General features: G+C 43.1%; 1 protein-coding gene across 1 annotated transcript in view; it reads right to left on the reverse strand.

The window, feature by feature from the left end:
• LOC126168897 (transcription factor IIIB 90 kDa subunit) overlaps positions 1-13,001 on the reverse strand; it is a 372,622-nt gene that overhangs the window by 350,876 nt on the left and 8,745 nt on the right. Inside the window, exon 2 of the mRNA XM_049920596.1 lies at positions 2,758-2,845. Coding sequence (XP_049776553.1) covers positions 2,758-2,845 — 88 coding nt within the window. The remainder of the gene's footprint in view (positions 1-2,757; positions 2,846-13,001) is intronic.

Here is a 13,001-nt window from a genome sequence, read left to right on the forward strand (position 1 = left end):
ATTTAAAATGCAGGGGAGAGATTTAAGGGACGAGATTTCAGAAACATCACAGAACACAAAAACTTTAATTATGGAACAGAACAGTACACAATACAGTACAGGGTAAAGCACTACAATACAATTTCAACAAAGAAGTTGGGAAGGCACCCAAGACAATGTTGGAGATTTACAATTATAGAAATCAGAAGAGAAGGACGGAATTTCCACATATTTTTAATTATGTACATAAATATGTAAAAAATAGTCCCATAATGCCGAGTGGCAGCTGGACATTCAATTAATTACTTTTCTTCGCCAAGAGACATATTACAACAACAGGTTAACATATACTGAGCTGCATATGGTGGGATGGTGCGTGTTGACATACACCTACAGTTACAATGTCTGTGATGCTGTCCTCCATGATAAGTTGCAACATAGCAAACAATCACAACAAAAAGAAGATAGCAACACCAATGCAAGATGATGATGGTCCTCATAGTGAAACAATGTGAAATGGTAAGAATGTTAGTAAATGTAAAATCAAAACAGAATGATGTTTATATTTACGAAAATGTAGAAAGTTATGAAATTTGGATTCTTTGAGATAGTCAGAATCAACAAGATACCAGAAACGCTGTACTAGTGCCAGGGATACAAACCAGATATTTATATATTTTGACCAAATGGTTGATAATAGCAATGCAGATATGAAGTTTAACATATGAAACAGAGATGCACAAGTTTCTTCATTTATGATTATTATGTAGCTACATTTGGTTTTATGTAAATTGAAAGGAAAGACATGCAGAAGTCAATAATAATAATAATAATAATAATAGTAATAATAACAAATTTATTAATTGTTTGTTATAATAATTATTATTATTTTTAGAAATGTTATCATCCTTTATACCTCAAAATATAAGCAACCAAAGTAACTGAGTTGGCATACTTCACTAGTGACCACACATCCATATCATAGTTTCTCATCTACATAATCACAGAGCCTTTTTTCTTTCCAAGGTCTGGATGCTTTGCTTTTTGGCTGCAAAATTCCAAAAACTGCCATTCATTTCTTGAAGCCGTCTTTTGTTTTTTCTCCAGTTGTGAATACAAACTTCACTCACACAGTACTTTCTTTCCACTGCACCAATGTTCTATGCTTTTTCAATAATTTAAAGTTTTTCTTTAGTTGTGTACGAATGATATCGAGAACTTTTACTCATAATTAACAAGTTAACATGTGGTTAATACTTCACTACTAACATGCTACTGAAGCATAACAGACTGAGACTGCAACAACACTAAAGTATAATGGAATCTATTGTTGGAGGTGGAGCAGTACCAACCTTATGACTGTTAAACCATGCACCATAGTTATCATCCTTAAATTTGGGAAAAAACATGTGCAGATTATTTGCATATCTACAGTAACAGCAAAACTAGCAGCACCTGAAGATTACGCCAGGGTCAGTCATTAAAATATTCTGTGAAAATGGAAACAACAATTCGGCAGGGGCCTCCTAGATTGACGCAGGTGCCACCTACAGTGGACACCAGCACCTGCCGCCCTCCTGCCAGTGTCACTATTAATCAATCATGCCAAGAAAACCTGAGATTCAAATCTTTCCATTCCCATACCATTGCAATGTGTGTATTTTGAGTTTCTTTTTTTAATTTTTTATTTCTTTCAAGTATATCTTTGAGCTACCTATCAAAACAGCTCAATATTAATAAAATGCTACAATTTATACCTTGGCCTCAGTACAGATGGATCTCTCTCTCTCATCCCAAGGTTTGAGCGGTATCTTTACCCGGTAGGGCTGACAGAAGAGATAGAGAAGATCCAATGAAGAGCAGTATATTTCCTCATGGGATTGTTTAGTCAGCGTGAGAGTGTAACCGAGATGTTCAACAAACTCAATTGGCGGTGTTGTACATCACAGAGAGGTTGACTACTGAAATTTCAAAACAACACTTTCTGGGAAGCATCCGGCAACATATTACTTCCTCCCACATACTATGATGGAAAATTCAAGAAATTAGAATCAATACAGAGGTTTACTGACTCCCTGAGGAAGGAACCACTTGCTTCAAAAGTGGGGGTAGTATGTCGCCTTTTACCTTTACATATATATTGCACATTTAATCTCCTGAAGGTAAGTAGCAGGTAGCAACTCTTTCTTACAATTTATTAGAATCTGTACCATGGCTGTTAGTCCACTATTTCTCTCAAGTTGAATAGGACCTTCTGTTGCTCCTGATCAAAGGCTTGTAGAATCTCTTTCTTTCATTTGGCAACTTCACCATCCATCCTTTTCTTTCTCCTGATGAAGCAATTTAAAAAAAAAAATCTTAAGTAAGACATTATCCATATTCTTATATTATATATGTCTGCATTACTCCAATAATTCCTGATAGGGTGACTGATAAGTATATGCTGCTCTTCTGCCACAAAAATTCTCACAGTTATTCACTCAACCCATTATTCTCATTCATTGTGATCATACATATTTAAGCGTCGAATTCTCAACAATTATCTTTTCTTTTAACTGCCTCTTAATTTTGCATAAGCTGATTTTTTTTCTCTCTCCACATAATTATGTTACCTGTGGCAATAAGTGGCTTGGCATCATGTTTTGTGTGTGTTTTCACCTAATTCTCTTCTGTTGTTGCTGAAGGAGTTCCTAATACCCACCATAAGCCAATAGTAAATGAAAATACTGGTTCAGAACTAGTGTAATATACAATGAGACACAGAGATACATTTCATACCTTAGCTGCTGGGCTAGGTTAGTAACAGCTCGCTTAGCATTGCGTAGTGTGATCTCTCTTGATTCCTTCCCGAAGCCAGCATGAAAAGCTGAAACAGAGTAGGAATATATAAACTTTGATTTGTTTAGATATTATAGGACTTAACCTATGAGGCACACAGTACAATGCTGGTTATTTTGTTTCTCAAACTATGAGATTATTTATGTAAAGTAATACCACTAAAATCAAAACTTCATGAGTAGCACAATGTAAGAACATATTTATAAGGAAAAAAAATTGCATGTAGTAAAGGTACCAGGAAACCTACATACTACAGCAACAGAGTATGTCTGAATGGCAATAAAAATGTGAACCAAATTATAAACAAAATAGAAAGTAGCCTCCACTCAGAACAGTATACATGGTGACTATAATTGTTTAAAAACACCCTAAGTGATGTAGATGACGCTGAGAAAAATAATTTAATATAACAAACATGGGACAACAAATTTCGGGAAATACCTCAAAAGCGGATGATAAATACTGAACATGTGATGTCACTGGATGATGTATCTCACCACGCATGCAGCGACTGGGCTTGGAACTGTCATCCACTTTTGGAGTATTTCCTGATGTTTGCAGCCGCACATGTCTCATATTAAATTATTTGTCTCAGCATCATCTACTCCACTTCAGGGGCTTTTAAATATTAATAATAATCACCCTGTAGATGCAAATTTGGATACAGAAATAGACTCGCAAACGTGGATGACTACTAGACCTGTAAATAATATAATTATCTTTGGTGAATACCTTTATTTTAAATGTGCTGCATGTACAGAATGGACCCTAAAAGGCACATGAAAAGGTATAACAGTGTGTTGTGTGTGTGTGTGTGTGTGTGAGAGAGAGAGAGAGAGAGAGAGAGAGAGAGAGAGAGAGAGAGAGAGTTTTTGCTCTCATTATTACATTACCATGAAAAACGATTGTAAAAAATGAAAAACACAAGAAAAATGTGGTGTTAATTGCCGATTTACAGGACTAGATTGCTCAGTCATCAGCTATTTTTCCTCTTTATAAGAGGTTTCGAACCACTGCATGAGCATTTATTGGCAATTACACTAAAATAAATTTTCTGTTCAATGGTTCCTCCACAGTTAAATTCAGATTTATACTTCACACTTCAAATGTCATGTTACCTCAGCTTGCACCTATGGCTCATACAGCCAACAGCCACAGTCTCATAGATATACTAACTGAATATCCAGGTTTGCCAGGGTATGTATATATTCCAATCCTCTATTATGTAATCCAATCAGAAGGATGGACATACCATCTCCCACCCTGCTCCCCCTATCCATCACCACATTATCAGCCCCACACCAGTTGGAAGTTGATGGTTCCCATCCCCACATTATCTCTTTCCCAATGGTAAAATGTGTACCAAGTTTGGTTGAAACTGATTCGGAGTCTAGATGGAGTTTTTACCTGCAGTTTTGGTTGGGTTCGCAAATGCCATATATTTCAGCTATATTTAAAATATTTCACACTTATTTCTTGACATATTTCACTGAAACTCTAGTGAATTGCATCCTGTGGTTTCATCTTCTCACAGCTCAATATTTATGAGATCATATCCCATGAACTATGCGTTGTACAATGGTATAATTTTGCAGGTACATTTGGTGGTACATGTAAATACTATCTGCAAAATGTGTTGCAAATAGAGTTAGTAGTTAAGAAGTAATAAATTAAAATGCCACGTCTGATGTGGCAGTTTCACTGTTGAACAGTGGAAACGTAGTTGTGTCAAGTGGCCCCTTTGCAGGAACAACCTCTTTTTCCTTTGATGAAATGTGTAGTTTGTTGTCTTCTTATTGTCGCAAGTGGGCGTCACTGCAGCTCGCGTAGAATTTTAGCAATGCAACAAACAGCCACAGTAGTTTTAATCGAGTTTGAGCAGCAGAGCTGCAGCGTTTGTGCCGTAAGTGTTGCTTTACCACTCATTTATTTGACCAGTTTCAACAAATGAGTGAGCTACACAATTGGTGACTGCAAAAAAGCTGTAAGCTCCATTCCAATCTTGTGGAGACTTCAAAGTTACCATCAATGCTGTTATTGACACATACCCTCTGCATTAAACTGATGAATTACTTGCAAAATTGGGTGGGGGCTAATTATTTTCCAAAACTGACCTCGCTGAGGCCCTCTGCAAGTTCCATTAGATAATGCATTGAAATGATTGTTTGTAGTGTACAGGCCTTTTGGTCTTTATCAATATAAACATTTAATATTTGGAATGGCCAGTGCCCCAACTATTTCCCAACACTTTTTGGAGCAACATATGGCAGATGTTCCTTGGTGCTTCAAATGTCCTGACAATACTGTAGTAATAGGTGCTATGATAGAAGAACATTTACATAACCTCCGTTCCCTCTTTACTGTTCTGCAAAACACAGGCCTTACTGTGATCTTGTGAAGTTGCAATTTTTTTAACCCTGTATTTTTTACCTCAGTCAAGAATTTTCCAGGCAATGTGTTTGGTCCCTGTAACAGCATGTCGCCTATATCATGGCTCTGCCTTGCGCGAACAGTCTGCAGGAACAACAGGCACTCGTCGGTAAAGTAGTACACACAATCACAGGTTTATTCTGAGTTTAGCTACTCTGGCTCACCCTCTGTAACAGCTGTTTCACAAAAATGTTCCTTCAGGTGGTCACCAGCCTGTGAGCATGCATTTGTGCACCTTAAAAACAAATTACCCTCTGTGCCTTGCCTTGCAACCTGGTAAACATTTAGTCTTGGCCACAGATGTGGCCAATATGTGGAGGGTACAGTTCCAGCCCATCGTTATGCTAATGGCTTTGAGCAACTTATCCATTTTTCTATATTCACATCATTAGGGAGCCTCCCACACTAAACAATAGGCTCATCAGAATGTTCTTGCCTGATACTGACTGCTAGGGGGAATGCCAGGTCACAGCTACTTTTTGATTGTTGATGCTTTTTCCGAGTTTCCTTATGTTGTTGGTTGGTCATCCACCACAGCAGATGTGATGGTCAAGGTGCTCTCAGTAATTATTTTCTATCAAAGGCCTACCTTGTATGGTGGTTTCAGATAATGTTCTTCAATTTTTGGCTCTATCCTTTCAAGATTTTTGCTCAAGCAGTGGCATCCACCATATCAAAGTGCCTCCCTCCATCTGCAATCCAATAGCCAAGCAGAATGTCTCACGTGGACTTTCATAATGTAAATGCATCATGGTTCATGCCTTGAATCCCGGTGTGGGTTTGGGTGTTCGAATGACACCTGCACTGTCTTCTGGGCATCATCCACAGCCATCACAGGGGCCTTGTGTTCATGGTGCATACCAATGGTTGTCTTGTGGCACATCATACAATCAGCTGTGCCCTAAGGTGGGCACTGAAACCTCCACATGGAATGCCACATCGGCACCTCTTCCACCATGTCACCTACCTTCCTGATGTGGTCTCTGGCTGCTCCACCAGTACCCTGGACACACACGGGTGATGTAGCTCAGCCTCTCGATGCTCCTGCAGTGTGTCCTCTCACAGGAGTGGGGCGGTGGGGTGGCGGTGCCAGGGTCTCGTATGGGTGTGCCCGCAGGTGTTGCCTACACCAAAGAAAGTGCCTCCAATGCTGATGCAGGCAGGGGCCTCCTAGATTGACGCAGGTGCCATCTACAGTGGACACCAGCACCTGCCGCCCTCCTGCCAGTGTCACTTACATTACCTCTGGATGAAGAGGCTCCCTAGCTCACAGCATCTACAGATGAGTCCAATGTCAACAAGACCCCCACCTACTGGGTGCCAGGGTCATCCGCCTGCTCCCCTGAAGGGGGAGGAAGGCACATGTGTCTGCACTCGCACTACTTCCACTCCTATGTGCTGGTCCACATGTGACAGGAACTGTTCATGCTCAGGATGACTGCTATGAATGTGTCAACCATCAGCCCGTCATGGAGGAGTTGGCATCTATTGGCTCTTTCCCATGATAAAGGAGGAGTGTAACAACCTGTACTTTACAATACCTCCACTACCACACTGCAGCACACTGTATATATAGTATTGCACTATTTGGGTGCTCCAAGCCCTCACCAGAGGCCGCCAACCATGAACGGCACCTCAGTCACCTGCAGCCAATAGCCAGTGGCCCCTGGTGGCCGAATGCTCTTCATATTGCCTTGCTCCAGCTCTGGCTGGCAGTCCTGTACATGTCACTAAACTGTATTCTATTACTTCTGTTTATGCTGTCATTCAATTATATAATAAACAGTTGTTTACATGTGTTTCATTGTGTTCGGAGTTAAAGCAGACTCCTGCAACACACAGCAGCAGAGCAGTATTCTGCACTATGGTTTGGTTTCCTGTTAGAAATGCTAAGAATGTGTGTTTCTATAACAGTCAATCAGTATATTACTTTGTCTTATGCACACTGATCAGCCATGCCATTATGACCAGCTACCTAATAGTCAGTATGTCCATCTTTAGCACAGAGAACAGCAGCAATGTATCACAGCATGGAAGTAAAGAGGCCTCAGTAGATCGCTGGAGGGAGTTGGTACTACATCTGCACACACAAGTTACTTTAACTCCCGTAAATTGGGTGAGGGAGGGCAGCAGATGAGCTCTGGCACCATTTTCAATAACATTCCACATATGTTCAAATGTGTTTAGATCTGGCAAGTTGGGTGGCCAGCACATCAACTGAAACTCGCACCTTTGTTTCTTGAACCTCTCCATCGTCTGCAACCAATGTGCAACACTCGTTGGCCATCATGGTGCCATGCATGAGCTCCACTGGACCCATGGATGCCCATGTGAATGTTCTGCAGAGCATAATGGAGCCACCGCCAACCTGTCCCCGTACCAAAGTACAGATGTCAAGGAGTTGTTCCCCTGTAAGACAACAGATTCGTGACCCCATTCGGCATGATGAAGAAGGTATCGGGATTCATCAGACCGTGCAACACTCTGCCATTGTGGCAATGTCTAGTGCGAATTGTCACATACCCATTTCAGTCAAAGTTGCCCATGTCATGGTATTAACATTGGCAGGTGAACGGGTTGTCGGCTGCAGGGCCCACTGTTAGAAGTATTCAGTGCACTGTGTGTTCAGACACAGATAGTAGGAGAAACCATTTTGGATTGTGGAGTTCAAGTACATCAGGTTGGAGGTGGTGGATTTAAAATTATGAAAGCTGCACTGGGATTGAGTTACGAGTTCTTGAGATTGTAGATACCAGAGAGGTCAATGATTCATCACCCTCTTCAACAGTTTGTGCAGTCCATTTGTCAAGCAGGAAGGGGTTTAATGCTGTCCAGGTACTGTGAGTTCTTTCCAGGTTTAAACATGGGAACAAGAACACATACTCTGTTGTTGTTTCAGCTGGTTATTGAGCCATCCATTTTATATACTAAAATACTGCAGGTAAAACTCATTTTGAATCTGTATGTTCTCTGTTCATGTGCATAAACAGTTGTTTAAGATATTTTCTCTTTACTCCTTTTATCAGCTTGCATCTGATCTGCTGTATTTTTTTGAAAACAATGAGTAGCAATTGAAGATAGAAAACAATATAATACAGTGAGGACCAAAATGGACATCATATGTGCAAGCAGTCAGGAAGCAATCTCCCGAAGTTAAGTGGTTAAATATTGTTGTCAGAATATGAATTGAGGGCCCAACAAGCCCAAGAAGCTTTGGAAACAGCCAGAGTTCAGTAACAGTCTATTGGAGTAGTGATGTTCCTCTAGTTTTGGGCTCATGTTATGACCCTATAGCACTTTCTTTCCTTGCTTGCTTTAGTGAGCTAGGAAAGATTATACTTGGGTATTTGATCAGATATACTCATAATTTAACCAAACTATGCCCATGTTAAGTACAGTTTCAGTAGGTAAGACACTGTATTAGGCCTATGTCCACTGTGATACATTTAAATGCAGTCTCGAAAGTGTAATTAAGACTATCTGATAATGACATTGATCAAATGTTTGATAACTTGACCAGACTAACAAGAAATAATCACAATGACCTTGTTTAACAACAAAATAAAAATGACAATGACTGTGCTGAAACAAGATTCTCTTCTCACTCCATACCACTGGCTATCAGAAACTCAATGCACAGTGGCATATAAATAAAGCTGTTCTTACCCTGGATGTTGCATTGATCACTACAATGCTCTGATAGGTGTGGTCTTATTGGAAATAGTATGCCCTCGCTTTCCTCTGAGATTTGCACTTACCCAGCCAGTAACAAGAGACTTATAGTATAGCATGAGTATAGAACCACAGTGCAGCTTGGCATTTTCTGTATGAAAACAGAACTACCAGATATCGAAGAAGCAATAAATGACAGAAAAAATCTTAGACCAGTACTAACCTTCAGCAGGTGAAAGGTTTACTGCTACCAATAGCCACAAATATAGGTGACAACACTATCCTCACTTTTGAAACTATTAGTTCCTCCCTCAGCAAAGAGAGAGGAATATGTTGTGGAAGATTAACATGGAAAAGCATTTCACTCAGAGCACTGAGGAAGGAACTAATAGTTCTCAAAGTTAAAACCATACTGTCACTTTTATATGCCTATCAGCAGCAATAAACATTTTGTTGTCTGATTTTTTTTTTTTTTTTTTTTTTTTTTTTTTTTTTTTTTTTTTTTTTTTTTTTTTTTTGTGGTTTTAGGGCGCACAACTTCAATGGTCATTAGCGCCCTGACTACTCTAAGAATGCACCGCGAGGCACAAGTTGACAACAACAACTAAAAGGGAAAACACGATAAAAGAGACTGACAGGCATAGGATTAAAAAACAACATCATCAAATGTCCTTAGCGAGGTTCGTCAAATTGATAAAACAAAGAACACGAGCAGCTGCTCGTGGGTCATCCGCTAAAATGGCATCGAAAGTATTAGGCAGGTTAAGATCGAGGCGCAGTTGGTTAAGATCTGGACAGGACAGTAAAATGTGTCTAACCGTCAGCAAGTGCCCACATGGGCAGAACGGCGCCTGCGCAGCCGTCAGCAGATGGCGATGGCTGAACCGGCAGTGTCCAATTCTTAACCTTGCTAAAAAGACCTCCTCCCGCCGAGAAGGGCGTGAGGAGGACGTCCAAGCCACGGGAAGAGGTTTTAAGGCCCGAAGCTTGTTGTCGGTAAGTGCAGCCCAATCGGCATGCCACAGCGACACAACGCGCCGACAAATGACCCTGCTAAAATCGGACGAAGGGACACAACAAGAAGCTGTCCGAGGCTGGAGGACCGCAGCCTTGGCCGCGGCATCTGCAGCTTCGTTCCCAGGGATACCGACATGGCCAGGAACCCACATAAAGCTAACCGGCGGACCGACGTCCACCAGCCACTGAAGAGAGCGTTGGATCCGGTGTACGAAAGGGTGAACCAGGTACGGATCACTGAGGCTCTGGATGGCGCTCAGGGAATCTGAGCAGATGACATAAGCAGAATGTCGGTGGCGGCAGATGTAAAGAACAGCCTGGTAGAGGGCAAAGAGCTCAGCTGTGAAGACCGAACAATGGTCATGGAGCCGGTATTTGAAACTTTGTGCCCCAACAATAAAGGAACACCCGACCCCGTCATTGGTCTTAGAGCCATCTGTATAAATGAAAGTCATGTTGATGAACTTCGAACGAAGTTCCAAAAAACGGGAGTGGTAGACCGAACCGGGGGTGACCTCTTTTGGGAGCGAGCTGAGGTCAAGGTGAACGCGGACCTGAGCCTGGAGCCAAGGTGGCGTGCGGCTCTCGCCCACTCGAAAGGTTGCAGGGAGTGAAAAATGAAGGTGTCGAAGGAGGCGACGAAAGCGAACTCCAGGGGGTAGCAGGGCAGAGACATACAACCCGTATTGAAGGTCAAGAGAGTCGTCAAAAAAGGAACGATAAGACGGATGGTCGGGCATTGACAGTAGCCGACAGGCATACCGACAAAGCAGTATATCGCGCCGGTAAGTGAGTGGCAATTCGCCAGCGTCAGCATGAAGACTCTCTACGGGACTGGTATAAAATGCTCCGATCGCAAGTCGTAAACCCCGATGTTGTATGGAGTTGAGGCGGCGTAAGATGGATGGCCGTGCAGAGGAGTATACGAAGCTCCCATAATCCAGCTTGGAGCGGACGATCGACCGATATAGACGAAGTAGGACGGTTCGATCCGCTCCCCACGACATACCACTGAGAACACGGAGGACATTTAAAGAACGGGTACAACGGGCGGCCAAATATGACACATGTGGAGACCAGCTAAGTTTCCTGTCAAAGGTGAGGCCTAAAAATTTGGTTGTCTCCACGATTGGGAGAGCAACGGGACCAAGTCGTAAGGACGGTGGGAGAAACTCTTTGTAGCGCCAGAAGTTAATACAGACCGTCTTCTCGGCAGAAAAACGGAAGCCATTGGCGACACTCCAGGAGTAAGGACGGTCAAGAGAACGCTGAAGACAGCACTCCAGGACTCGTGTACGCTGCGCGCTGCAATAGATGGTAAAATCGTCCACAAAAAGGGAGCCCGATACATCAGCTGAGAGGCAATCCATTATTGGATTGATCGCGATGGCGAACAGAGCGACGCTCAAAACTGAGCCCTGTGGCACCCCATTCTCCTGGCGAAAGGTGTCGGACAGGACAGAACCCACACGTACCCTGAACTGTCGATCCATTAAAAAGGAACGAATAAAAAGAGGGAGGCGACCGCGAAGGCCCCATGTATGCAAGGTGCGGAGAATGCCCGCCCTCCAACAGGTGTCGTAAGCCTTCTCCAAATCAAAGAACACAGCCGCGGTCGGGCGCTTCCGCAAGAAGTTATTCATAATGAAGGTCGACAAGGTAACCAGATGGTCAACAGCAGAGCGGCGCCTACGAAATCCACATTGGACATTGGTAAGTAGGCGTCGAGACTCAAGCAGCCAAACCAATCGGGAGTTAACCATTCGCTCCATCACTTTACAGACACAGCTGGTAAGTGAGATAGGTCGATAACTGGAAGGCAAGTGCTTGTCCTTCCCCGGCTTAGGAATCGGGACAACAATAGACTCGCGCCAGCATGCGGGAATATGTCCCTCAATCCAGATGCGATTGTATGTACGAAGAAGAAAACCTTTACCCGCAGGAGAAAGGTTCTTCAGCATCTGAATATGAATAGAATCAGGCCCTGGAGCGGAGGACCGTGATCGGCCAAGTGCGGTTTCGAGTTCCCGCATGGTGAATGGGGCATTATAACTTTCACAATTCGAGGAGCAAAAGTCAGGTGGCCTAGCCTCCTCTGCCTGTTTGCGGGGGAGGAAGGCAGGGTGGTAATGAGCGGAGCTCGAAACCTCAGCGAAAAAGCGGCCGAAGGCATTGGAGACAGCCTCAGGGGCCACAAGGACTTCATTCGCGACCTTCAAGCCAGAAACTGGGGAGTGGACCTTAGTGCCAGACAGCCGGCGCAGGCTACCCCAGACAACAGAAGAAGGAGTAAAACTGTTGAAGGTGCTTGTGAAAGCAGCCCAGCTGGCTTTCTTGCTTTCTTTAATAATACGACGACACTGAGCACGTAATCGTTTATAATTAATACAATTCGCCACTGTAGGGTGGCGTTTAAAGGTGCGTAAAGCACGTCGACGAGCACGTAAAGCGTCTCTACATGCTCCGGTCCACCAGGGGACCGGTACGCGACGTGGAGAAGAAGTAGGGTGAGGGATGGAATATTCAGCAGCAGCGAGAATGACTTCCGTGAGGTGTGCGACCTGACGATCGCAGCTTGGGAAGGTTTGATCCTGAAAGGTCGCCCTGGAGGAGAAGAGCCCCCAGTCTGCCTTGGAGATTGTCCAACTTGAGGAGCACGGAGAGGGAGTATGCTGCAGGAGATGGATAACACATGGGAAGTGGTCGCTCGAATATGTATCAGAAAGTGCATACCACTCAAACCGGCGTGCAAGTTGGGGAGTACATATAGAGAGGTCTAAATGGGAATAGGTATGAGATGTGTCCGAAAGAAAAGTCGGGGCGCCAGTATTGAGGCAGACAAGATTGAGCTGGTTGAAAAGGTCTGCTAACAAGGAGCCCCTTGGGCAGGATGCTGGAGAGCCCCAAAGGGGATGGTGGGCATTGAAGTCTCCAGTTAACAAAAATGGTGCAGGTAGCTGAGCAATACGTTGCATCATGTCTGCCCTGGTAACGGCAGATGACGATGGAGTGTAAACGGTACAAAAGGAAAACGTAAAAGTGGGGAGAGTAATGCGGATGGCAAC

The sequence above is a fragment of the Schistocerca cancellata genome, chromosome 1 (genome assembly GCF_023864275.1).
Source record: "Schistocerca cancellata isolate TAMUIC-IGC-003103 chromosome 1, iqSchCanc2.1, whole genome shotgun sequence".
NCBI lineage: Eukaryota > Metazoa > Arthropoda > Insecta > Orthoptera > Acrididae > Schistocerca > Schistocerca cancellata.